Source organism: Caretta caretta, chromosome 1 (assembly GCF_965140235.1).
Source record: "Caretta caretta isolate rCarCar2 chromosome 1, rCarCar1.hap1, whole genome shotgun sequence".
In the NCBI taxonomy this organism is placed as follows: Eukaryota; Metazoa; Chordata; order Testudines; family Cheloniidae; genus Caretta; species Caretta caretta.
This window is the reverse complement of record NC_134206.1, coordinates 211,163,796-211,190,557: the sequence shown is the minus strand read 5'-3', so window position 1 is coordinate 211,190,557 and position 26,762 is coordinate 211,163,796. Positions and strand designations below refer to the sequence as shown.

The following is a 26,762-nucleotide window of genomic DNA, read 5'->3' as shown; positions in this document are numbered from 1 at the left end:
TATCTTGCATGCAAGGCCTAATCTGGCAGGCATGCTCAGGGGCTGCCTGCTGAATGGATCAGTTCCCATTCAAAATCTGTCCAGAAGAGGTGGTAGTGGTGGCAGTGTTATTGCCTACCGTATAATTTTTAGTGCAGTGGTTAGAGCACTCACCTGGGATTTGGGAGACCAGGGTTCATTCCCCCATTCTGGTAGAGGGAGAGAAAGAATTTGAACAGGGGTCTCCCACATCCTAGGTTAAGGCTCTAACCACTGGACTATAAGTTATAAGGTGGGCACCACACCATCACCTCTTCCTGTGGCCTCACTTATTCTCACAAGTGTAAATTTAGGCTTCTTAAGCTGCCTGACTCCAGGAGAGGGGTTCCTAGTTGTGAATTGTTAGTGGAGATAAGCACTCCTAGGCAGCTCAGATTTAGGTTGCCAATTCTGTGAGGGGGAAGGGTTTACGACATACCCCTCATATCAGCATTTCCCATTGGTTAGTTTAGGCTAGTATGCTGGTTTTTGTTAATTCTATTCTAAAGTGCCTATCTATTCCCATTCATTGCATAGGGAGCCTAAGCCTAGGTGCCTAATTTAGCCTTTGTAAATTGCAGGGGTGTTCCACTGATTTTCTAGGTCCCTGAAAGTTAGGCATTGTGATGCTTGGCACCACAATGCCTATGTCCCTTTGAGAATCTAGCCCTGAGGCCTTTTCCTCACTGCTAAAAAAGGTGATTTTTTTTTAAACATCAGGGTAACTAACGTGCAGGAGCTATTCTGAGGGGAAAAAAACACAGTGAGAATAAGGCATGTCTGTTTTAGCAATGAGGAAAAGGCCTGAGAAAATCTCTCTGAAATAAGTTTAGAGAGCAATATATTCATATATGCGTGCCAAAGTACAAAAGTGCAAATTTTGTGTTGGGAACTTGTACAATATGTGTAGCAGTAACAAAGCAGGGATGGGGTGGAGTCTGTATAAAGAACAATGGTAGATTTTTTGCCTAACAGCCTCTGAGTAAATGGTATTCATAAGTATTCCAAATACTGTTTACAATGCTTTATGCTATTTTCAATGTTTTATGTGCATTATATGTTTGTTTACTACAGAAACTGCAATTTACAAAGGAAAAAGACTAATAAAGATGTGACGGGATCCCCGGGTTGCAGCATGGGACTGTGGGACTGCTGTGCCCCCTTAACTCTCTCCAGCCTGGGCTTTCTCTCACAATGGCTCGCTAGTGCCCAGGAGCACATGCCTCCAGGCACTGTTATCTCTCAGCATAACAGCATGTGAAGCCCCACACCCAGCTAGATTGTATTAATGCTCCCAGAGCCATTCATGAATCAAACAGAGAAAGGGACCTGAGCCAAATCACCCCCAGCTGTCCCAGCACTGTATCTCAGGAATATACCATCTTGCACTGCAAGACAAGCAATGCAGATTTATTAATTGGTTCACCACTTCATCAATGGAAAGTGGACATACACCAGCCTTTGCAAACCTGAGCAGATTTGCCCACACTTCATCCAAAGTCTCTGGTAAAGATAAACAATTACACAAGTTTATTGACTATAAAAGGTAGATTTTAAGTGATATTAAGTGATAGGCAAAAAGTCAGAGTTAGTTACCAAAAGAAATAAAATATAACCATACAGTCTGAGCTCTCAACCATATAGACCAGGCAACAACTAGATTAAGCAGTTTTTTTTCTCACCCCACTGGATATTGCAGCCCTTTAGTGTACAAATTCCACCCTTGAAATCTGGGCCAATCGCCTCTGTTGGTGTTGTGTCTTCTTCTCAGTGTCTTAGTTGCTTGTAGCATAGGTGGAGTCAGGAGAAGGTCAAGCATGTGGCCACTCTGTTTTATATCCTTAGTCCATGTGCTTGGAAAACAAGTCCAGGCATGTCTGGGTACATGGCTAAGTATCCAGGCAAAGTTGAGCAATTCCCCTGGTGTGGCCTCATGCAGGTGAGCCATTGTATTGTAGTTCCTTTGCGGGACAATGATTGTTGGTGGGTTGATTGACACCCCACCTAGGTGTTAGTTACTTTCTTTACTAGGGAGCTAATATCTGGCTGGTCCCCCAACCTGCAGCATGCTGACAACCATACAACACAATTCTCATAACTTCATATGCATTAATGATACACATATATAGATAGAGAAATGACTTTCAGCAGATCATACTAACCTTTCCCCTGATACCTTACAAGGCAGGCTTTATATGTAAGATCATGATTATATGAAAATGAGGAATATGGTGGTTCCAGGATGCTCCCCCAAGGTACAGAATGTCACAAAAGCGATAACTCCTTCATTCAGGGCTTTACCTACAACAACCCTCAGGTTTAACTCTGTAGAGTGATTTTTCAAATGACAAAACTGCCACTATTTGTGTCCAGATTTAAAGGCGAGGTTTCACAACGGTACAAGATGCGATGGGGATGTCCGCACCGCTCACAACGTGCTACCCACAGGCCAGCGGCTGAGGCAAGGCAGAGGCAGCAAATCGTGACATGGCCGCAAAAGCGAATGCCTAGCGCTCTGCAAAGAGCGGCCTCGAGCGCTGCTAGCCAATCCCGTCACCCCCGCTGCCCGCTGATTGGCCGGCGTCGGGCTCCGCGGCCTCTCCAATATGGCGGCGCCCAGCGGAGTCCGGACCTGCGAGGACTTTGCCGAGTTCCAGGTACGAGCAGGGCCCGCTGGGGCCCCTCCGTGGCCGGGCGCTGCGCCTGGTGTGAGCCGGGCCCTGGGGGTGGCCGCAGCGGTTCCTGCCTCCAGCCGGGAGGTGACGGGAGCGGGTTGGAGCAGCCGGCTCTGCCCCACGCGGAGCCGGGGGGCAAATGGCCTCTTCCCCGCCTCCCACCGGCCTCCGTCCGCGCGGGGCCGAGGGAGCGGCGGGGTCCTCCCAGGACCCTGACTGACCGTGGGGCACGAGCTCCCGCCGCCCCGCGCAGAGGAGGGGAAACAAGGCAGGCGGGCGCCCCTCCCCTGGAGCGAGGGAGACAAGATGCCTCTCCCCTACTGGGAGCAAGGGGTGTTTCCCGAAGTTGGGGTGAGGCGGGGAGATAAGTGCCCAGTGGGGATCGGGGCCTTCTGCTTGTGGGGGAGGACTCGGGGGTGGTGAAAATTGCAGAGACTGGTCGTGGGGGAAGATTCTAAAGGAAGGTGTCTGAGGCACCAGGTGGGCGCTTGGGCCATTGTCTTCACCTATCCCTCCTCGTGTAGCTGCAATGTATACCAGCAAAAAGGTCATTTTTGCTAGTACAGCGTATACCAGTCTCTTATGCAAAATAAACAATGCTGCCCAAAGCACTTTTTTGCCAGTATAAATGTATCTGTCTTAAGGGACTTCCTGGTCTAGAAATGTTGCAAACCCTGCTTCCCCTCCAGCTAACCAACTTTAATGTCCAAGCAAAACTCTTAAGTGTAGACCACTCCTGAGATGGTATCTGAGCTTTGGGCAGCCCCCAGAAGATATGGAAATGTGTATTGTTTGATGTATCCACAGTAGTTGTAGCCCTGTCAGTCCCAGGATATTACAGTGACAAGGTGGGTGAGGTATTGGACCAACTTCTGTTGGTAACAGAGACAAACTTTTGAGCCACACAGAGCTCTGAGACCTGAAGATATTAAAAGAGATCTTACCTCACCCACCTTGTCTCTCTAAGGCTGTGTCTTCACTACGGCGATAAGTTGACCTAAGTTATGCAACTCCAGCTACGTGAATAATGAAGCTTACTGTCTTGTCTACACAGTGCTGGGTTGATGGGAGACACTCTCCCGTTGACAGGTTTCAGAGGAACAGCCGTGTTAGTCTGTATTCGCAAAAAGAAAAGGAGTACTTGTGGCACCTTAGCGACTAACCAATTTATTTGAGCATGAGCTTTCGTGAGCCACAGCTGACTTAACTTCTGCTTTTTGTTCCCATGGAGTACTGGAGTCCATGGGAGAGCGATCTGCGGTTGATTTAGCAGGTCTTCCACGAGACCTGCTGTATTGACCCCTGGTTCTCATCAATCACAGCATCAGGGAGTGGGTGGGTAAGGGTAGACGTGTCCTATCTGCCTATCAGTTCATTTAACTTCTGTGCAATTGACCCAAAAGGCCAAGATCCCTTCTTCCCGTGTTTGTCTGATGCTTGCTGTCAGTGCACAGATAGTTGTTTATCTGGCTTTATATTTTTATATCTTGTGTGCTTGCTAGGTAATATGCCCTTAAAGTCTGGTTTGGCATTCATATTCACATGCCTGGAACTAGATTTTGTATGCAAATTCTCCGTAGTTTTAAGCAAAATATTCATAATTCCCCCTTCCCTGTGTCAATTTCACTTGTTATAATTGGATATTTGAGAAGTTAAATGTGACCTAATTTTTAGATTTCAGGGGTAGGCAGGTATGATAGAAGTGCACTGATACAATAGTATTACAATAAAAAAGGAAAGAATTCAGGCAACTGTATCTTTGATGTTGCTAAAGCACATAGATATCTGTCTTGAAGAAACAGTAGGCTCGCATGTGATCTCAAAGTATTTCCTAGTGGAAGAACTTCTTCTCTAGACTACAACATATTTATCTCTCCTTCAAATTATGCTATTGTGCTGCCTCTATTCTCAAAATGCTCTGTATGTTTTCCAGAAAAAGAACAAACAGCAAACATTTCCAGCAAATGTATCTAATATGATTGTCCATGGCACTGCTTTCTTCTTTGGTTGCAGTTATGAGAGTGTTTTGTTTTATTTAAATAGAGAAAACAAAGGAATAGGTTCCTCACTGCCTCACTTATCTGGTCTGTTGCATGTGCAACAGGTGTATCCTAGGTTAAAAGAATCACTCTTAAAATATTAGCGGCACATCACAGTACTTCCATGTTAGATTTCATGTGGGTTATTTACATTTAGAATAATTAATATAAAATACAAAATGTGACTGACTTACATCAGGAAAAGTCCAGGGGCTAAGTTCTGCATGATTCTGTGGCTATGGAATTTGCAGTTTTTCTAAGATGCTACAGAATTCAGTGGGTTTTTTTGCTGTGGGATTTGCCATTCTGCTGCACTTAGATACCCCAAATTGTGTTTACTTATTCGCATTACCATAGTGTTTAGGAGCCCCAGTCATGGACCAGGACCCCATTTTGCTAGGTACAGTGCAAATACAAAACAAGATGGCCCCTGCCCCAAAGAACTTTCTGTGCCTCTGTTCTGTGACTTTTTTGTAGCTGTCTCTTGCCCTTCAGCTTTTCTCAAAAGGGGGAGTTAGTTCGATTTCAGCATACACTGTTCTATGGAGCTAGGCAGCAGGGCTTTGCAAGCCATAGATGGGTATTCAGCTTGCAGCCAATGAGTAGGAAAACCAGAAGTGTTGGCCAGCCACCCTGAGCTGCCTCAGGGACAGCACAATAGCTGATTCTGGAAAGATGAGACGCTGCTGAAACCAGCTGCGAGTACCTCTCTAGCACACAAACTGAGGGGAATGAGGGTCTTATGCAAGATACCTGCAGAGCAGGGGAGTGGAGCTGGGCAGCCTAGAGAACAAAGTGAAAATACTCAAAGGCAATCTCCCTGGACACTCAATAACAGACTTAAAAGTGGCAGATGAGGAAAGGCAGAGGCAGCAAATCGTGACATAGCAGCAAAAGAGAATGCCTAGATACCAATAACTGCCACCAGCAGCAAATTCTTAGCCTCCACGCAGGCTAACTCATGCCTTTGCTCCGAATGATGTCCCTACTCACGCTGCATGCTCCCCAAAAAAACCTCAAAAACAAACTTCAGTGAGAAACTGCAGAACTGGAATTAATTTGCAAACTTGACTCCATCAAATTAGGCCTGAATAAAGACTGGGAGAAGAGAAGCATGAGGGGGGATTTGATAGCTGCTTTCAACTACCTGAAAGGGGGTTCCAAAGAGGATGGATCTAGACTGTTCTCAGTGGTAGCTGATGACAGAACAAGGAGTAATGGTCTCAAGTTGCAGTGGGGGAGGTTTAGGTTGGATATTAGGAAAAACTTTTTCACTAGGAGGGTGGTGAAGCACTGGAATGCGTTACCTAGGGAGGTGGTGGAATCTTCTTCCTTAGATATTTTTAAGGTCAGGCTTGACAAAGCCCTGGCTGGGATGATTTAACTGGGAATTGGTCCTGCTTTGAGCAGGGGGTTGGACTAGATGACCTCCTGAGGTCCCTTCCAACCCTGATATTCTATGATTCACTACAAAAAATAATTTTACCTCTGATGTTCACCCCTTCTTGTCTGTTGGAAATGGGCCACATCTACCATGACTGAATTGGCCTCGTTAGCACTACAAAAAGTAATTTTCCCTCTGTTAATATTCACCCCCTCTTGTCAACTGTTGAAAATGGGCCACATCCACCCTAATTGAATTGGCTTTATTAGCACTCAAACACCCCACCTCCAACTCGGTAAGGCAACTCCCATCTTTTCATTTGCTGTGTATTTATACCTGCCTACTGTATTTTCCACTGCATGCATCTGATGAAGTGGGTTTTAGCCCATGAAAGTTTATGCCCAAATAAATTTGTTAGTCTCTAAGGTTCCACAAGGACCCAAAACAATATTCATCCTCAAAAAATTCAGCAAAGACTGTTTCATGGATGGCACTTTTTTGGTTTTTTTGCTATGTTCTCCAGGTAACACAGCTATTCAAATTAAAAATTGCGTAATTGTACAGTTCCTCTCTAACACGGCTGCTACTCTGAAACCTCTAATTTCCCTGTCATTCAAGTATAAGCAAGGATTTTTATTTTTACATGCAGGATTTGCTCAGGGTGATGCGGACAATTGATGACAGAATAGTCCATGAATTAAACACTACACTTCCAACAGCTTCCTTTGCAGGGAAAGTCGATGCTAACCAAACCTGTAAAGAGCTCTACCAGTCTGTAAGTGTACCTATTCCATTATAGCTTTTTTTAACCAATTCGTGATGCTTTATTAAATGTAGTGTCCAGAAACACAAAATCACCCGTTCCCCAGCTTGTTACAAATTGCTAGCACAGCAGACACTCCAATATGCATCCACAACTGACCTACTTGACTTTTTATATAGCTAGTCCCCACACACGTAATGGCTGCTTTACATCAGGAGCCCATGTGCAGAGTTTGTTGTTGTTTTTTTGCTCCACTCTAGCATTCTTGCAGGATATTCTGCTGACCATAGTATGTGTCAGACAGCTCATCCATTACTCCATCTAAATAGAAGGGCTAACACATTTCCGCAGTACTTTCAAAGCAGTCTACTTCTATAAAGTTAAGGTCTTCACCTTTTCCTCTGTCTGATACTATTTGTTAAATTCAGTTACTTGGTATTCTGAACAACATTGCTTGCCAGGATATAGATTAAAGACTCAAAACTGATTCTTATGGGATCACAGACAACTGATTCTAAAGATTATAACAGCAGCCACCAGATCTGAAACCTTTATATCCTAGAAACTCCTCCCTGGAGCAGTAGAGCCTATACGGTGGTAGGATGTGGGTGGGAGTCAGGCTTAGCACGAAGTAAAGGCTTGTGTACATGTACAAGTAGCACCACTGTAGTACTTTAGTGAAGACTCTACTGTGCCAATGGGAGAGCTTCTGCTGTCAGCGTAGTTAATCCACCTCCATGAGAGGCAGTAACCCTGTTGACAGGAGAAGTTCTACCGGTCGACATAGAGCTGTCTACACTGGGGGTTAGTTCAGTATAACTACATCACTCGGGTGTGGATGTATACCAGTGTAAATTTGTAGCATAGACCGGACCTAAGGAAACAACAAAGCAATAGGGTGCGTCAAGGAGAAGCAGCGCCTCTGAAAGATTTGACCTGTCGGCTCTGTGTAATGGTGTAGCCCACCTGTCTCTTGTCCCACCCTCAATCTACTTTGTTTGTCACTTCCTGTAAGCACTGAGGAATTTCAATTGTTGGTACTGAGCGGGAATATTATATCCATGAGATGTTTTCTTTTAAAAAAAAAAAAAGAAAAAGAAAAAAGGCAGTTGGACTCACTTTAGTATCTTTATTGTGTCTTTCCCTGCTAGTGTTGTGCTCTTCTAGCACCTGCTCCATAGCTTGCTGTGTACCCTGCAATGTGAGCCCCTGTTAGCATGGCCCCAGCACAGAAAGATCAATATAGTTATACTATTGCTATTCGATTCCCCCACCTACCTTAGAATTGGAAATAAGATCTTGTATACAGCTGTCAGTTTGTGGGGAGTGGGATCCACGTCTGAGAGAAGGAAGGGGTATTCTCTCCTTGTGATGTACGGAAATGGGGACCTGTCACATAAGCAGAAGTATAGGAGAGCAGTTGTGGCAAGATTGCTCTACCAACAAGGAGAGCTGCTATTGTAGCTGTACTGTGAGACTCAACACAGCATGTTTTGTTTTGTTTTTAAACTTGTTTTTGTAATTTAGCGGCTTTTTCTTCCCACAGGCCATTGAGCCAGATAATCTGATTATTTTTTTCTTCTCCAATTAGCTGATGGAGGCTCATGCCAGCAGAGAGAAAATAATCAAAAGCTGTATTGCTCAGACTTCCAATGTAGTAAAAACTCTTCGAGAAAAGAGGGAGAAGGCCCAGGATGACATAGCATTATTAAAGCAGCTCAGGCAAGAGCAGACAAAGGTGAGTCTTCCTGGAATTCATTCAGGGAGAAAGGAAGGGTTGGTGTTTCAGCTAACTGATTATTTCCATTGTGAAGATCTGTCATCCTGTACTGAATTTTAGCTCGTACAACTCAAGTTTGGCTACTTGTTGGCTTGGTTGGTGAGAGGGCTCCCTTCAATCCACAAGACAGAACTGTGCACACTTTTAATCTATAATCTGTTATGACAACATGTAAAATAAACACAATTCATTCACCAAATCATAGACTACGGTCTTAACCAAATAACAGTCATTAACAGGTAGTGAATGTCACTCAAAAAAGGAAAGAGAAGCAAACCTTTGTTAAAGATGTCCTGACAGGGCCTCATAACTAGGGCCCTACCAAATTCATGGTCCTTTTTGGTCAATTTCACAGTCACAGGATTTTAAAAATCATAAATTTCATAATTTCAGCTATTTAAATCTGACATTTCATGCTGTTGTAATTGTAGGGATCCTGACCCAAAAAGGAGCTGTGGGGAGGGGTCACAAGGTTATTGTAGTGGGGGTTGCGGTACTGCTACCCTTACTTCTGCGCTGCTGCTGGCGACGGCGCTGCCTTCAGAGCTGGGCAGCTGGAGAGCGGTGGCTGCTGGCTGGGAGTCCGGCTCTGAAGGCAGAGCCGCCACCAGCAGCAGCAGCGCAGAAGTAAGGATGGCATGGTGTAGTATTGTCACCCTTACTTCTGTGGTGCGCTGAGAGCTGGGCTCTCGGTCATCAGCCACCACTCTCCGGCCACCCAGCTCTGAAGGTAGCAGCGCAGAAGTAACAGTGGTATGGTATTGCCCCCCTTATTCTGAGCCTTCAGAGCTGGGTGCCTGGCCAACAGCTGCCACTCTCCAACTGCCCAGCTTTGAAGTCAGCGTAGAAGTAAGGGTGGAAATACTGTGACACCCCTCCCCCCAAAAAAACAACAACAAGAAACAAACAAAAAAACCAAAACCTTGCGACCCACCTGCAACTCCCTTTTGGGTCCGGACCCCCAGGTTGAGAAATGAAGTCTTCCCACCTTGAAATCTGTATAGTATAGGGTAAAAGTACACAAAAGACTAGATTTCACATGGGGAGACCAGATTTCACGGTCTTTGTGATGCATTTTTCATGGCCGTGAATTTGGTAGGGTCCTACACATAACCTTTCAAAACTTGTGCCTGCTGAAAATGAAGATCTTGGAGAATCGGGAAATAAACAGAATGCAAACACTAGCAAATATGGCAATTTTAAATACACAATTTAGTTAACATTCCAGAACCTCAACTCTGCCCCCTTGATCTCTGCCACAAGGGGCGCTTCAGAGAGGCGGCCCTACCAACCCCTCACTCAGTTTGTTAACAGGAGCTCAAACTATTGTTCCTAGTGAGGTCTGCCAACCTATGTCTAGGTCCCTGAGTCAATGGTGCTGCAAAAATACAGTGAGGATGGAAGTGTGTAAACAGGAGTGCTGATATTGGGGTTTGTGTGAGGTGTGAGAAATTGGCAGTTTTCATTAGGCTGGGTAGAGTAATGTTATATTCCTATTGCTATCACCCAAGGGGTAGAATTAAGGTGGTGTGTGGTATGGAAAGCATTACTATAACTGTACAATTCCTTCTTTTCTAATGTACTCCAAACAAAATAACACTTCCTGAATTTCGGAGGTGTCAGTTTGAAGGGTCTGCGGCACTGCCAGGCAATTGTAACTCCCCTTTAACCAAGTTTTTATTAATGTTCCTTGTTTTGTGAGGAGGTAGGGTAGTGGTGGGGTCATGATGGGAAGGCTTTGGGGCCACATATCACCACCTCTCAGGTACCGGCTGTGCCTTCCTTCAGGCACTTTATACAACCAGTAGTACTGGAGGGGCCACAGTGAGAAAAGGTTGTAGCTGATCAACTGTGAGGAACAAATACACCAACTTGGAGGTAGCATAGGGAAGGGAAGGGAAGGGGACCCCCAGAGTCCCTACTCCATTTCAGAGACTAGCATGGGGGGGAACAGGTTTTGCATACGTCTCTACAGCATATGAGGTTTACAGAGGAGTGAAGTGCTCTGTTGATCTCAATGGGTGTTCTCTTCCCCACTTGGCCCATCTCAGTGCTATGTGCCTGTGCCCTGCATGAGAGCATACCTTTCTCATTTCCCTACTCCGTTTTCAGCACAGTGTGCGTGTGGCATGCATTGAGTGTACCTATTAGTTCCTGATGCAGGCTGGATCTGTTGTTCGCAGTGGTGCCTGGCAGTTGTTCACTGAGCCTTGTTTGGCCCATAACTGATTTGTCTTGGCCAGGACTCTTACATTGACCTCACTCGTGTCCTTGTCAACGTGACAGCAAGTTCCTCCTATATTAGCCATACTGGCTTTCATATCCCAGCACAGTACTGCCACAACCTGCCAAACTATTCTAGGGCAGGAATAGATATGTGTAGATAGTGTAGATGTGTAGATAGTGCTGGAGATACACTTCTGTGGTGTTGCACTTCCTCAAAATTCATACACCACCCATACTTCCAGAAAGAGTTCCATTGTGGTCCCAGACAGCAAGAAGGGAAGTGCTAATTGTCACACTCACAAATATTCTGAGGAGAGGATTTGAATTCATGGTCCTTGTGTTAAAGGGCCAGCATCTGTTTCCCAAGCAACCAAATGTTACTCACTGTGCCATTAACAAAGGTGTTCCCTAGTAAACAATAGCTTGAAGAGGGGTGAATTGTCTGTAAACCTTTGTCTCTCTAAGGTAGATACTCTGTTACCAAAAGATGCTTGCCAGAACCTGGTGTACGCATCTGGAAAACCAGAATGCGAATATGATAACCAGTTTTGAAAACCAGTATTTCAAAGGGTATGTCTACACTACGGAATAAGGTCGAATTTATAGAAGTCGGTTTTTTAGAAATCGGTTTTATATATTCGAGTGTGTGTCCCCCCACAGAAAATGCTCTAAGTGCATTAAGTGCATTAACTCGGCGGAGCGCTTCCACAGTACCGAGGCTAGAGTCGACTTCCGGAGCGTTGCACTGTGGGTAGCTATCCCACAGTTCCCGCAGTCTCCGCTGCCCATTGGAATTCTGGGTTGAGATCCCAATGCCTGATGGGGCTAAAACATTGTCGCAGGTGGTTCTGGGTACATATCGTCAGGCCCCCGTTCCCTCCCTCCCTCCGTGAAAGCAAGGGCAGACAATCGTTTCGCGCCTTTTTTCCTGAGTTACCTGTGCAGACGCCATACCACGGCAAGCATGGAGCCCGCTCAGGTAACCGTCACCCTATGTCTCCTGGGTGCTGGCAGACGCGGTACGGCTTTGCTGCACAGTAGCAGCAACCCATTGCCTTCTGGCAGCAGACGGTGCAATACGATTGGTAGTCGTCCTCGTCGTGTCCGAGGTGCTCCTGGCCACGTCGGCTGGGAGCGCCTGGGCAGACATGGGCGCAGGGACTAAATTTGGAGTGACTTGACCAGGTCATTCTCTTCAGTCCTGCAGTCAGTCCTATTGAACCGTCTTATGGTGAGCGGGCAGGCGATACGGACTGCTAGCAGTCGTACTGTACCATCTTCTGCCGAGCAGCCATGAGATGTGGATGGCATGCAGTCCTTCTGCACCGTCTGCTGCCAGCCAAAGATGTAAAAGATAGATGGAGTGGGTCAAAACAAGAAATAGACCAGATTTGTTTTGTACTCATTTGCCCCCTCCCCTGTCTAGGGGATTCATTCCTCTAGGTCACACTGCAGTCACTCACAGAGAAGGTGCAGCGAGGTAAATCTAGCCATGTATCAATCAGAGGCCAGGCTAACCTCCTTGTTCCAATAAGAACGATAACTTAGGTGCACCATTTCTTATTGGAACCCTCCGTGAAGTCCTGCCTGAAATACTCCTTGATGTACAGGCACCCCCTTTGTTGATTTTAGCTCCCTGAAGCCAACCCTGTAAGCTGTGTCGTCAGTCGCCCCTCCCTCCGTCAGAGCAACGGCAGACAATCGTTCCGCGCCTTTTTTCTGTGCGGACGCCATACCAAGGCAAGCATGGAGGCCGCTCAGCTCACTTTGGCAATTAGGAGCACATTAAACACCACACGCATTATCCAGCAGTATATGCAGCACCAGAACCTGGCAAAGCGATACCGGGCGAGGAGGCGACGTCAGCGCGGTCACGTGAGTGATCAGGACATGGACACAGATTTCTCTGAAAGCATGGGCCCTGCCAATGCATGCATCATGGTGCTAATGGGGCAGGTTCATGCTGTGGAACGCCGATTCTGGGCTCGGGAAACAAGCACAGACTGGTGGGACCGCATAGTGTTGCAGGTCTGGGACGATTCCCAGTGGCTGCGAAACTTTTGCATGCGTAAGGGCACTTTCATGGAACTTTGTGACTTGCTTTCCCCTGCCCTGAGGCACATGAATACCAAGATGAGAGCAGCCCTCACAGTTGAGAAGCGAGTGGCGATAGCCCTGTGGAAGCTTGCAACGCCAGACAGCTACCGGTCAGTTGGGAATCAATTTGGAGTGGGCAAATCTACTGTGGGGGCTGCTGTGATGCAAGTAGCCCACGCAATCAAAGATCTGCTGATATCAAGGGTAGTGACCCTGGGAAATGTGCAGGTCATAGTGGATGGCTTTGCTGCAATGGGATTCCCTAACTGTGGTGGGGCTATAGACGGAACACATATCCCTATCTTGGCACCGGAGCACCAAGCCGCCGAGTACATAAACCGCAAGGGGTACTTTTCGATAGTGCTGCAAGCTCTGGTGGATCACAAGGGACGTTTCACCAACATCAACGTGGGATGGCCGGGAAAGGTGCATGACGCTCGCATCTTCAGGAACTCTGGTCTGTTTCAAAAGCTGCAGGAAGGGACTTTATTCCCAGACCAGAAAATAACTGTTGGGGATGTTGAAATGCCTATATGTATCCTTGGGGACCCAGCCGACCCCTTAATGCCATGGCTCATGAAGCCGTACACAGGCAGCCTGGACAGTAGTTAGGAGCTGTTCAACTACAGGCTGAGCAAGTGCAGAATGGTGGTAGAATGTGCCTTTGGACGTTTAAAGGCGCGCTGGCGCAGTTTACTGACTCGCTTAGACCTCAGCAAAACCAATATTCCCATTGTTATTACTGCTTGCTGTGTGCTCCACAATATCTGTGAGAGTAAGGGGGAGACGTTTATGGCGGGGTGGGAGGTTGAGGCAAATCGCCTGGCTGCTGGTTACGCGCAGCCAGACACCAGGGCGGTTAGAAGAGCACAGGAGGGCGCGGTACGCATCAGAGAAGCTTTGAAAACCAGTTTCATGACTGGCCAGGCTACGGTGTGAAAGTTCTGTTTGTTTCTCCTTGATGAAACCCCCCGCCCCTTGGTTCACTCTACTTCCCTGTAAGCTAACCACCCGCCCCTCCTCCCTTCAGTCACCGCTTGCAGAGGCAATAAAGTCATTGTTGCTTCACATTCATGCATTCTTTATTCATTCATCACACAAATAGGGGGATGACTACCAAGGTAGCCCAGGAGGGGTGGTGGAGGAGGGAAGGAAAATGCCACACAGCACTTTAAGCACAGCACTTTAAAAGTTTACAACTTTAAAATTTATTGAATGACAGCCTTCTTTTTTTTGGGCAATCCTCTGTGGTGGAGTGGCTGGTTGGCCGGAGGCCCCCCCACCGCGTTCTTGGGCGTCTGGGTGTGGAGGCTATGGAACTTGGGGAGGAGGGCGGTTGGTTACAGAGGGGCTGCAGTGGCAGTCTGTGCTCCAGCTGCCTTTGCTGCAGCTCAACCATACACTGGAGCATACTGGTTTGGTCCTGCAGCAGCCTCAGCATTGAATCCTGCCTCCTCTCATCACGCTGCCGCCACATTTGAGCTTCAGCCCTCTCTTCAGCCCGCCACCTCTCCTCCCGGTCATTTTGTGCTTTCCTGCACTCTGACATTATTTGCCTCCACGCATTCGTCTGTGCTCTGTCAGTGTGGGAGGACAGCATGAGCTCGGAGAACATTTCATCGCGAGTGCGTTTTTTTTTCTTTCTAAGCTTCACTAGCGTCTGGGAAGGAGAAGATCCTGTGATCATTGAAACACATGCAGCTGGTGGAGAAAAAAAAAGGGACAGCGGTATTTAAAAAGACACATTTTATAAAACAGTGGCTACACTCTTTCAGGGTAAACCTTGCTGTTAACATTACATACATAGCACATGTGCTTTCGTTACAAGGTCGCATTTTGCCTCCTCCCACCGCGTGACTACCCCCTCAACCTTCCCCCCTCCCTGTGGCTAACAGCGGGGAACATTTCTGTTTAGCCACAGGCAAACAGCCCAGCAGGAATGGGCTCCTCTGAGTGTCCCCTGAAGAAAAGCACTCTATTTCAACCAGGTGACCATGAATTAGATCTCACTCTCCTGAGGATAACACAGAGAGATAAAGAACGGATGTTGTTTGAATGCCAGCAAACATACACTGCAATGCTTTGTTCTACAATGATTCCCGAGTACGTGTTACTGGCCTGGAGTGGTAAAGTGTCCTACCATGAAGGACGCAATAAGGCTGCCCTCCCCAGAAACCTTTTGCAAAGGCTTTAGGACTACATCTAGGAGAACCGCAAATGCCAGGGCAAAGTAATCCTTTCACATGCTTGCTTTTAAACCATGTATAGTATTTTAAAAGGTACACTCACCGGAGGTCCCTTCCCCGCCTGCTGGGTCCAGGAGGCAGCCTTGGGTGGGTTCGGGGGGTACTGGCTCCAGGTCTAGGTTGAGAAACAGTTCCTGGCTGTCGGGAAAACCGGTTTCTCCGCTTGCTTGCTGTGAGCTATCTACAACCTCCTCCTCATCATCATCTTCTTCGTCCCCAAAACCTGCTTCTGTATTGCCTCCATCTCCATTGAAGGAGTCAAACAACACGGCTGGGGTAGTGGTGGCTGAACCCCCTAAAATGGCATGCAGCTCATCATAGAAGCGGCATGTTTGGGGCTCTGACCCAGAGCGGCTGTTCGCCTCTCTGGTTTTCTGGTAGGCTTGCCTCAGCTCCTTCAGTTTCATGCGGCACTGCTTCGGGTCCCTGTTATGGCCTCTGTCCTTCATGCCCTGGGAGATTTTCACAAAGGTTTTGGCATTTCGAAAACTGGAACGGAGTTCTGATAGCACGGATTCCTCTCCCCAAACAGCGATCAGATCCCGTACCTCCCGTTCGGCCCATGCTGGAGCTCTTTTGCGATTCTGGGACTCCATCATGGTCACCTGTGCTGATGAGCTCTGCATGGTCACCTGCAGCTTGCCACGCTGGCCAAACAGGAAATGAGATTCAAAAGTTCGCGGTTCTTTTCCTGTCTACCTGGCCAGTGCATCTGAGTTGAGAGTGCTGTCCAGAGCGGTCACAATGGAGCACTCTGGGATAGCTCCCGGAGGCCAATACCATCGAATTGTGTCCACAGTACCCCAAATTCGAGCCAGCAACGTCGATTTAAGCGTTAATCCACTTGTCAGGGGTGGAGTAAGGAAATCGATTTTAAGAGCCCTTTAAGTTGAAATAAAGGGCTTCATTGTGTGGACGGGTGCAGGTTTACATCGAGTTAACGCTGCTAAATTCGACCTAAAGTCCTAGTGTAGACCAGGGCAAAGAAGTTATCGTTGAATAATTGATCTGAGGGACCGTCCAGTGATGCGATCCTCATTAAGACACAGCCATAACGTTTTCTCTGGCTGTGGGGGGGGTGGGGAAGTTATAGGAATTGATAAATGTTAAAAGCAGCTTTTAGGGGTATACATATGTCAGAAACGCTTTGACCAAATCATCCCAAATTTGCACCACAAAAGTCTAGTCTAGGCCCCAATGGGGCCAGTTTTGAACCAAGCTGAATTTTGAAATACTGCTTATACATAAAATTTTGCTTCAGACTTTCTTCCTCCCTTTTAGGAAGCTCCCGCATGAATGCTGTTTTGTTGGTTGGACCTGCCATACATTGTACTCTTTAGAAAAGAATGAAAGTCAAATAAGTTCTGAATTATTAGGTTTTGAAGCTGGCTCTTGGCGCAGCACACTAAGGGTACATCAACACAGCAAAAAAACAAAAGCAACCCCTCACCCCTGCGTTATCCAGTATCAGAACCTGGGTCAACTGATGTGGGCTCACACTGCAGGGCTAAAAATAGAATCATAGATGTTCGGGCTCAGGCTGGAGCCTGGATTCTGAGACCCTCCCCCCTCGGCGGGATTCACAGCCTGGGTTCCAGCTTGAGCCCAAATGTATACACTGCTATTTTTAGCCCTGCAATGCAAGCCCTGCGTGCTCGAGTTAGTTGATCCAGTCTCCAAGACTTGCTGCTGTGGGTTTGGTTTTTTCCCCCGCTGTGTAGGCATACCATAAATGAGCTCGGGGCAGTCCACTTATATAAGCTTTTTTTTAAGACCGGGGGGACCTTTGTGGTCGCATAGTTTGACCTCCTGCATAACACAGGGCATAGAACTTCCTTGAACTAAGTCCTGCTGATTTAAATAATACTGATTTAAAACACTTCCAGTAATGGGGAATCCACCACAGCCCTTGTTAAGTTGTTCCAGTGCTTAGTTGTCCTAAAAATGTGTGCCTTATTCCAAATCTGAATTTATCTAGCTTCAATTTCTAACCACTGGATCTTGTTTTATCTTTGTCTGCTAGATTGAAGAGCCCTCTTATCAAATTTATGTTTACCGTGTAGCTACTTGTAGATTGATCAAGTTATTCCTTAACTTTCTCTTTGATAAGCTAAATAGATTGAGCTCCCTGAGACATGTTTTTCAATCCTTAGATCGTTCTCATGTCTCTTTTCTCAATCGTCTCCAAGTTTTCAAAATTCTTCTTGAAGTGTGAACACACTATTCCATTAGCAGTTGCATCAATGCAAAATAAGAGATAATGTAATCTCCCTACTTCTTCTCAAGATTCCTCTGTTTTATACATCCAAGGATTACACTCGACCTCTTAGCAATGGTGACAAAATGCAGCTTATGTTCTTCTGGTTATCCACTATGACCTCCAAATCCTTCTCAGAGACACTGTTTCCCATGTTAAGAGTTCTCCATCCTGTAAGTATTGCTAGCAGTCTTTGTTCCTAGATATATAACTTCACATTTGGACCTACTGAAACACATTTTGTTTGATTGTGCCCAGATTACTAAGTGGTGCTGATTGCTCTGTGTCTGTGACCTGTGGTCCTATTTACCATTGCCCCAATTGTTGTGTCCTCTGCACACCATCATATAGATTTTGTTTTCTTCCTGGTCATTTGCTAAAAATGTTAAAAGTTTAGGACCAAGAACCAGTCCCTGCGGGACCCCACTCAAAATGTATGTGCATGAATCTGTTTATAATTATGTTTTGAGGCTTATCAATTATTCAGGTTTTAATCCATTTAATGTATATTATGTTGATTTTGTAGCTTTCTAGTTTCTTAATCAAACTGTCTTGTAGCACCGAGTCAAATGCCTTACAGAAGTCTATTACATCAACACCATTATCATCCATACTTGTAATCTTATAATAAAAAGATATCAAGTTAGATTAATAGTCACTTTTCCATAAACCCATGTTGATTGGCATTAATTATAAACTGACTCCCATGTCAGACATTCCATTATTTTGCCTGGGGTCAATGTCAAGCTGTCAGGATTAAAATTACCCAGGTCATCCCAAGTACTCTTTTAAAATATTAACACATTAGCTTTCTTCCAGTTTTATGGAACTTCCCCAGTGTTTCAAAAATGTGATTTTTAATAATTAGTAGTCCAAAGAACTCATTGGATAGCTCTTCTAAGACCCTTGGATGCACTTCCTCCAAACTTGTTGACTTTAAACAAGTCTAGCTTTAGTAGTTGCTGTTTAACATTATCTTTAGTTAGTTTTTGATATCTCATGGCAATGAGGTCCACAGTTAATAATACATTATTTAAAGATTTTTCCTTTTATAATGGTTGCCTTTGTTTCACCGAATGTCTGGTTATTATTACGGTGGAGTTGTAGTGAAACCATAGTTAAGGTTGTGTGAGAGAATTGTGTTTAACAAGAAAAAAGAATTGTAAATGATTTACTCACGGGGGCGGGGAGGGAGAGTGTAGGAGAGTCCCTTCCATTTTCTTTGCAGTTAGAATTTGTAGGGAAATAAGCATCTTAAAATATTTTGGGAATAAAAACAGATGGGTTTGAAGTTGGGTCCCTGATTTTTTCACTGTTTCTCAAACACCTTTTGCAAAGAGTACATACGGAGACTGTACACTGTATTTCCAGTGTTGATTATTGTGTATCTGTGGGGTACACAAATATCACTTTCCTATATTTTTCATTTTGGAATTTCTATGAAAAGATTTTAATCAATAGCTGATTTGAGTGTCATCAATTTTGAAAACACTGTATTAACTATGACAGGTTTCAGAGTAACAGCCATGTTAGTCTGTATTCGCAAAAAGAAAAGGAGTACTTGTGGCACCTTAGAGACTAACCAATTTATTTGAGCATAAGCTTTTGTGAGCTACAGCTCACTTCATCGGATGCATACTGTGGAAACTGCAGAAGACATTATATACACAGAGACCATGAAACAATACCTCCTCCCACCCCACTCTCCTGCTTTTCCACAGTATGCATCCGATGAAGTGAGCTGTAGCTCACGAAAGCTTATGCTCAAATAAATTGGTTAGTCTCTAAGGTGCCACAAGTCCTCCTTTTCTTTTTGCATATTAACTATAATGACTTTCTTTGCTAGGTAGCACTTTGTTCAAAAGAGCAAATCTGCCAGATTACAATGGTTGTATTTAATGTTGATGTTTTTCCATTGTCAAATGCTCAGTATAGCGGCTATGTTCACTACTGCAAAAAATGTAAGGCACTGTTTGCTTTTTATTTATCTCCAGTTTACGTAGTTTTTGAGTAACATAAGGGAATTCATATAGGAAAAACTTCATTTAAAGTTAATGTTCTGTTTTACTTGAGTAGCATTTCCTCAAATTCTGAAAAGCTAGCATATACACAGTCAGGGTCTACAATCGCGCTGTTGCTTTCTACAACAATATTTTACTTACTACTATCCTCCTTCCACATTAACATGCAAGGCTTTATAAACTGCCATGCAGCCTTAACTCCAGCATACCGTCAGAGTTTAAGGCCAGAAGGAACCACCAGATCATCTAGTCTGATTGCCTGTATATCACCGTCCACTAAACGTCATCCAGCAACCTCCATATTAAGCCCAACAACCAGAATAGATCAAAGTGTAGTACGAGCCTCAGAAGACTAAACTATTGTGTGCCACAGGCAGAGAACATGAAGGACCAGGGTGCACCAATGCCCAAGGCCTCTGCAGTGCAAAGTAATTAAGTAAGAAATACCAGATGATCCTAGCACATGATCCATGTCCCATGCTACAGAGGAAGGTGGGGGGAAAAAAAACAAGCTCACTCGTCCTGGCCCTGAATATGGTAATCAATTAGAACCCTGAGCATGTGAGCAAGACCCACTGGCCAAGTACCTGAGAGAGAGGATTCCCTGGCTTACCCCTTCCAGTATTGTCAGACATGGTCATCTCTGATGCTTTATAGGAAGAACACCCAAATCTCCCAGAATACATTGGGGAGAAAAAATTCCCTTCCAGATCCCTTCAGTGGACTGGATGAAGCCCTGAAGCATGAGATCTTAGTAACATAAGACGTGAACCTGAAGAGACATCCAGGGCTGCTGAGCCCAGTTCCACACCACCACACGCAAATCTATGATCTAATCCCACTCAAATTTATGAAGCCCTATCTTAAAACTAATTAAGTTGTTTTCCCCCACAACATCCATTGGGAGGCTGTTCCAGAACCTCACTCCTCTAATGGTTAGAAACAATCTAATTTCCAGCCTAAATTTTTGCATGACCAATTTATACCCATTTGTTCTTGTGCCAACTTTGTCCTTTAGCTTAAATAGCTCTTCATCCTCCTTGGTATATTTATACAGAGCAATCATAGCCCCTCTCAGCTTTTGTTTGTCTAGGTTGAGCAAGCCAAGCTCTTCCAGTCTCCTCTCATAAAATTGGCCCTTCATGCCCCTCGCCCACTCAATCATCTAAGTCAATCTGCCTGCTGACCACAGTGGAATGCCGCTTTTGGGCTTGGGAAACAAGCACTGAGTGGTGGGATCGAATCGTGATGCATGTCTGGGATGACGAGCAGTGGCTGCAGAATTTTCTCATGAAGAAAGCCACATTCATGGGACTGTGTGATGAGCTCACCCCAGCCCTGCAGCACAAGGACACAAGAATGAGAGCTGCCCTGTCACTGGAGAAGCGCATGGCTATAGCAGTCTGGAGTAGCCAGCTTCCACAGTGCAACTGATCGGTTGCTAACCAGTTCGGAATGGGAAAGTCGACTGTTGAAGTCGTGTTGATGGAAGTGTGCAGGGCTATTAATCGCATCCTGTTTCCAAAGACCGTGACTCTGGGCAATGTGCATGAGATTGTAGATGGCTTTGCACAAATGGGCTTCCCTAACTGCGGAGGGGTGATAGATGGCATGCACATTCCAATTTTGCCACCAGGCCACCTAGCCACCAAGTACATTAATCGCAAGGGGTATTTCTCAATGTTTCTCTAGGCGCTTGTGGATCACTGTGGGCATTTCACGGACATCAACGCAGGCTGGTCCAGAAAGGTGCATGACGCACGCATCTTTCAGAACACTGGCCTGTTCAAGAAGCTGCAAGCAGGGACTTTCTTCCCGGACCAGAAGATCACCGTAGGGGAACTCGAAATGCCCATTGTGATCCTGGGAGACCCTGCCTACTTCTTAATGCCATGGCTCATGAAGCCATACATGGGGCAACTTGACAGCAGCAAGGAGCGGTTCAATAACGGGCTGAGCAAGTGCAAAATGACTGTGGAGTGTGCATTTGGCCGTTTAAATGCTCACTGGCGCTGCCTCTATGGGAAAAGCTTGACATGGCTGATGACAATATTTCTATGCTTATAGCCGCGTGCTGTACGCTCCGTAATGTTTGTGAAGGGAAGGGTGAAAGCTTCACTCAGGGCTGGACCACAGAGTCTCAGTGCCTAGAGGCTGAGTGTGAACAACCAGAGACCAGGGCTATTAGAGGGGCACAGTACGGGGCCATAAGGATCAGGGATGCCTTGAGGCAGCAATTTGAAGCTGAAAGTCTCTAATATTTGTTGCTATGCTCGGGATTGCAGTGCTTGTAATACTAGGAGGTGCTTGATGCATGTGATGCAAGAAGGGGCCTTAACATTATTGTATGTTGCTTTGCAGTGCTATTTTTGCTTTCACTTAATAGAATAAAGATTGCTTTCAAACAAACAATTCTTTTATTAAAAGACAACAACTGGAGGAGGAGTCAAACAAAAAAGTCAGCAGGGAGGGGAAGGAGGTATGGGGGAAGAAAAGCTCTCAAGAGGAGGAGGGGTCCCAGGACAGCTACAGATTTGTGTATGTCCAGGGATCATACCCAATCTTCTCCTTTGGAGTACAATGCACCCAGTGCTGTACTTCAGCTGGGCCAAACTGCAGATGGATGGGTGTTGAGTGCAGTGGGTAGTAGGAGCCCACACTGCTGGACTGTGAGGAGGGAGGAGTGGAATGCTGTGGGTAGAGAGTGGAGCCAGGGGGACAGTGTGTGTGTGTGTTGGGGGGGGGGGTGCGTGGGAAAGAGTTTTGTGACAGCGGCTGCAGGGGAGGGCGGGTGAGGAGCTGCTCAGTTTGAAAGAGCTAGTATCGCCTGGAGCGTGTCCACTTGGCGCTCCATAACTGTTAGGAGCCGCTCTGTGGCTTCTTTCTTGTTTGCCGCATTCTCCTTTCAGTTCTTTTCTCACTGTCCTACCACTCCTTCAATTCCTGTTTCTCGGTGGCCAAGTACATTATAACCTCACGCAGAAAGTCCTCCTTAGTTTTTCATAATTTCTGTCCCCATACTTTCCACAGGAGGTGATCATTCTGGAAGATATCTCACAGCTGAGGGTGAGGGAATCAAGGGAGGGTCTTCTCCAAGCCTGTGGCTTCCGCCCTGGCGCCTATGCGGCTAGCCCGTGTGCAGCAATGGTGTCCTGGTCATGGCCCCTTTCTATCATGCATCATCTAATCTGTCCATAGGTAACATAATTCCTATGTCTGGAGCACAGCTGGACTGCACAGCTTCCTCTCCTCAAATGCCGATGAGGTCCAGCAGCTTGGCATTGCTCCAAGCGGGGGATCGCCTGGTGCGTGGAGCAGGCACATCCACCTGGAAAGATGCGCTGAGACCACTGCACACATCACCGAGCAAAGAAGAAGGGCACCTTCAAATTTGCAAAGGAACGTATGGGGTGGGGCTGACGGTTGGTCAGCCAAGAGCAGGGCAGTAGAGTTCAAACTGATGGCCAGAGAACTCTGTAATTGCCATGGTGTGTACACTGGAACCACAGCGCTGTAGCCCCAGCGCAGAAAGCTCTACGCCTCTCATCAAGGTGTTTGGTTTTTTTTAATAGCGCTGCAAGTGCCCTGAAACTGCTCACTAAGTGGCTTGGTAGTGTGTACACCTCAGGAGTTTAGTGCACAGAAACTTGCCAGTGTAGATAGGGCCTAAGAGTCTGCTCTGTGCATTCCTACAAAGCTGTTTCAATGTTTGAAATAAAACACTGTGCTTGATGTAAAAAAAAACAAACAAACCCAAACACCATTGTTAATGTTGCTATTGATAGTTAATCTCATTCTCTGAGGCAGAAATGTAGCAGCCTGCCTGCTAGTAACATTGTTAATGTTCCTATTGTTAGTTAACTGTCCCCATTCTCACTCAGTCCCGAGGAGTGTGAAACCTGTAAATGTTTTAAGGCTCCTTTACGTTGCCAGAATGGAAAGGAGCCTTATTGTAAATGATAGGGAATCCTCAGCTAGGAAGATATATGTGCTTTCTCAGTTTTTTTTTTTTTCCTGTGCCAAAGTGGCACAATGTGATTTAGATTACAGCTCAGGATTTATTTTACTTACCCATTTAAAAAAAAGACTTGGAGGGCAAATAAAACATTTATTAAGCGGTCAATAAAATGTCAGGACAATCAGAACCAAGTACTTCCCAAAGTACCCAGCCAGGTCCAGATGAAGTTACCAAAGGCAAAGGGATGTGAACGGCCTTCACATCATGCATCAAAAATGGTTACACCAGTTTCTCACGCTCGAGAATTCCCTACAAAAACTGCATTCGGATGGGGACAACTTATTTTGCACATCCTGCAATGTTGTTCTCAATTATGACTGATGGTCTGTAATTGTGGATCATTCTGCATTATTAAAAAAACCCACATTTTTGACAAATATGCAGAATTTAAAAATCTTGTGTGCAGAATTTTTAATTTTTTGGCGCATAATTCCCCCAGGGGTAAACTCTGCACTGGAGCTGTGCCATTTTGAATTCCCCCCTCCTTGAAAGTGCATGAGCAGAATTGTACACTGTATTCCAGATGGAGTCTTAAAAGTGCCTTGTACAGTGGGACCAATACTTCTCTCTGGAAATACATTACCTCATACATCCTAAGATCATATTTGCCTTTTTCACAGTTGCATCAACTTGGTGACTCAGTCATCCTGTATCAGTAACACACTTAGCTTTCTTGTATCCTCTGTTGCTTTCAGCTGATGAGCTCACAGCCTGTAGCAGAAATTCTTATTGTTAGTTCCTAAGTGAGTGGCTCTACACTTTGCACTATTGAATTTCATCCCAATTCGATTACTTCAATCCTCAGGGTCATCCGATTCTTGTATAATATTCCAATTCCCCACTGTATTGACACTGCCTTCATTTGGTGTTATCGGCAGAGTTCATTAGGACACTCCTACTTTTTGTTCCAGCAACATTAATAAAAATATTAAATGAGTTTGCTCCCAAAACTAATTCTTGCAGAACTCCACTAATAATCCCTCTCCAGCCTTGATAGTTTGCTTGTCAGCACAACCTGCTGTCTTTTGCCCTTTTACAAGTTTCTTATTGTGCTCTTGCGCACCTTTTAATTTAATTTATTTCCCATATGACACCACATCAAATACTTTCTTAAAGTCCAACTATATTAGATCTACTACATTTCCCTTATCTAAAACATCAATAATCTTCTCAAAGTAAGATACTGGGGTAGTAGTCTGCCATGTGCTACCTTCGGTAATTCCATGTTGCATTACAGCCCATTTTCCATATACTGCGATGCATTTAGTAATCCTTTCCTTCAGAATTTATTCTGAAACCGTACATACTATTAAGGTCAGGCTAAGAGGTCTGTAGTTGCCTGGATAACTTTTTTCCCCTTTCTGAAATATAGGTTGGCTATTCTCTGCTCATACAGTACTGATCCTAAATTGATAGATTTATTAAAAATCCTGGGTATTGGACCAGCGGTCTCATCTGCCAGTTCTTTCAGTATTCAGGGATGGAAATTTATTCACCCTCCCAATTTGAGCAAATTAAGATCTAAGTCTTTCGCCTGCCATGTGGTAATCTTTGCTTCTCTACGCAGTTCCATCAGCCATCCTGCCTTCATGTCTGTGTTCTGTACTTTCACTTTTATTGAAAATTGAGGCAAAGTATTCATTTAGTTTTAGGGCAATACTTAGATTATCTTTTATCTCTACCCCAGCCATACTGCATAGTGGCCCTTCCTCATCCTTCATTTTCTCTTTTTATTGTATAACTACAAACTAGAGATATAAAAGTTTAACCGGTTAACCAATAAGCATCGGTCTTATTAGTTTCGGTTAACGATTAAACTCCGCTGCCGCATAGGGCAGCAGAACCCTACGTAAAATGTGCAGCACCCCCCGCACCCGTAGTTCCCTGTTTATGTGAACTCCTTAATGGTTAACCATTTAATGGATAGAATTTTAATAGGTTACACAGTTACTATTTATGAACCCTGTTTACATCCCTACTACAAACGTCTTACTGTTAATTTCCTTTGCAAGGTCTAGCTCAGCTTGATTTTAACAATTCTAAATTTATTCCTACGTTTTTCTGACCTCCAAGGCATACAGTTGTCTTTGATTGCTCCCTTTTTCCTTTCCCTGTATGTTCTGTGTTTATTCCTAATATTCTTTTTGCGGTGGTAATTCAAGTTAGGTGTGGAGCTCTTTCTTACAAGTGTATTCCCTTACATGGGTTTGTAAATTCCCAGATAGATTTTGTACCTTTGACTTAAAGAAATTCCAGGTGTTCTGAGTGCTAGTCCTTGAGCACTTCGGTCCCATTGACTTCTTGAATTAATTCCCTTAATTACCCTTTTGAAACCAAAAGTCCGAGTAGCCAACCTTGTTTAGATTATTATTCCACTTAATTTAAACTGAACCAGTTTGTGATCACTCAGTCCAAGGTTATTTCCTATGACCAGCTCCTATATAATATCCTCACTACTTAACAAAACCAAGTCTAAAATGGAATGACTTTTTGTTGGTTCAGTGACCATTTAGTGAAGAAATCTGTTGTTATCTATGATGTCCAGATACACAGGTATAACTGGGCTGTATCATTATGAGTAGCATTTATTCTCCAGTATAAGGACACGTGTGAGCTGTAGCTCACGAAAGCTCATACTCAAATAAATTGGTTAGTCTCTAAGGTGCCACAAGTACTCCTTTTCTTTTTGAGGTGCATCCCTTGGAATTTTCTTTCAACTGAATGGGTCCTCTGGTCTATATGGTTGGTGATTTAGTGCACGGCAGGCTAGTGCACTGTAGATTTACAGCCTGGCTTGCTGTAAACTAAATCACATAGACAAGTCCTGTTTCACAGATAAGGCTACTCAGTAGTTTATCAAGCTTTGCAGGTGTACAGTATGGTGTAGATGGAGGATAGTAATAGATATAGGTACTCAAACTGTAAGCACAAACCTGGAAACTCTTTACTGATAAAGACTACAGGTGTGTACCTCATATTGAATAAAATGTTTAACTGTCTTAACTCTCTTAACCGTAGTTCCTTGAGATGATTGCCTGTATGAATTCATACTTTAGAAAATTCCCTCAATTTTCGAGCTAGCATTGTCATTTGTGGCTGTACATTTGTACTCACAGCCTTATGTTTGAGCCCAATGGTATCAAAGGGAATGAAAGTGCAAATTTGTCACTCATTTCCTTCTGAAATATACAATGCACAGCCTGAATAGTCCCTCAAAAACTCTGTGGCCTTGCCTAGG

At 45.0% G+C, this 26,762-nt stretch overlaps 1 protein-coding gene across 14 annotated transcripts in view; it reads left to right on the top strand.

Annotated features, from left to right (window-relative positions):
• The first annotated feature begins 2,485 nt into the window (after positions 1-2,485).
• Positions 2,486-26,762, top strand: part of MIX23 (mitochondrial matrix import factor 23) — a 76,242-nt gene continuing 51,965 nt past the window's right edge. For 5 of the 14 annotated variants that reach the window (XR_007352689.1, XM_075119458.1, XM_075119448.1 and 2 more), the window contains exons 1-3: positions 2,568-2,675; positions 6,766-6,891; positions 8,471-8,617. Coding sequence is in view for 12 of the 14 variants with exons in the window: in XM_075119458.1 (XP_074975559.1) it covers positions 2,625-2,675; positions 6,766-6,891; positions 8,471-8,617 (324 nt within the window). In the remaining 2 variants the exon portion in view is untranslated. Of the gene's footprint in view, positions 2,676-2,899; positions 3,045-6,765; positions 6,892-8,470; positions 8,618-12,517; positions 13,713-17,514; positions 17,659-19,677; positions 19,702-21,198; positions 21,919-26,762 lie in introns of those variants that run through there. The other 9 variants (XR_007352687.1, XM_048820087.1, XM_075119450.1 and 6 more) reach the window with 7 other exon arrangements.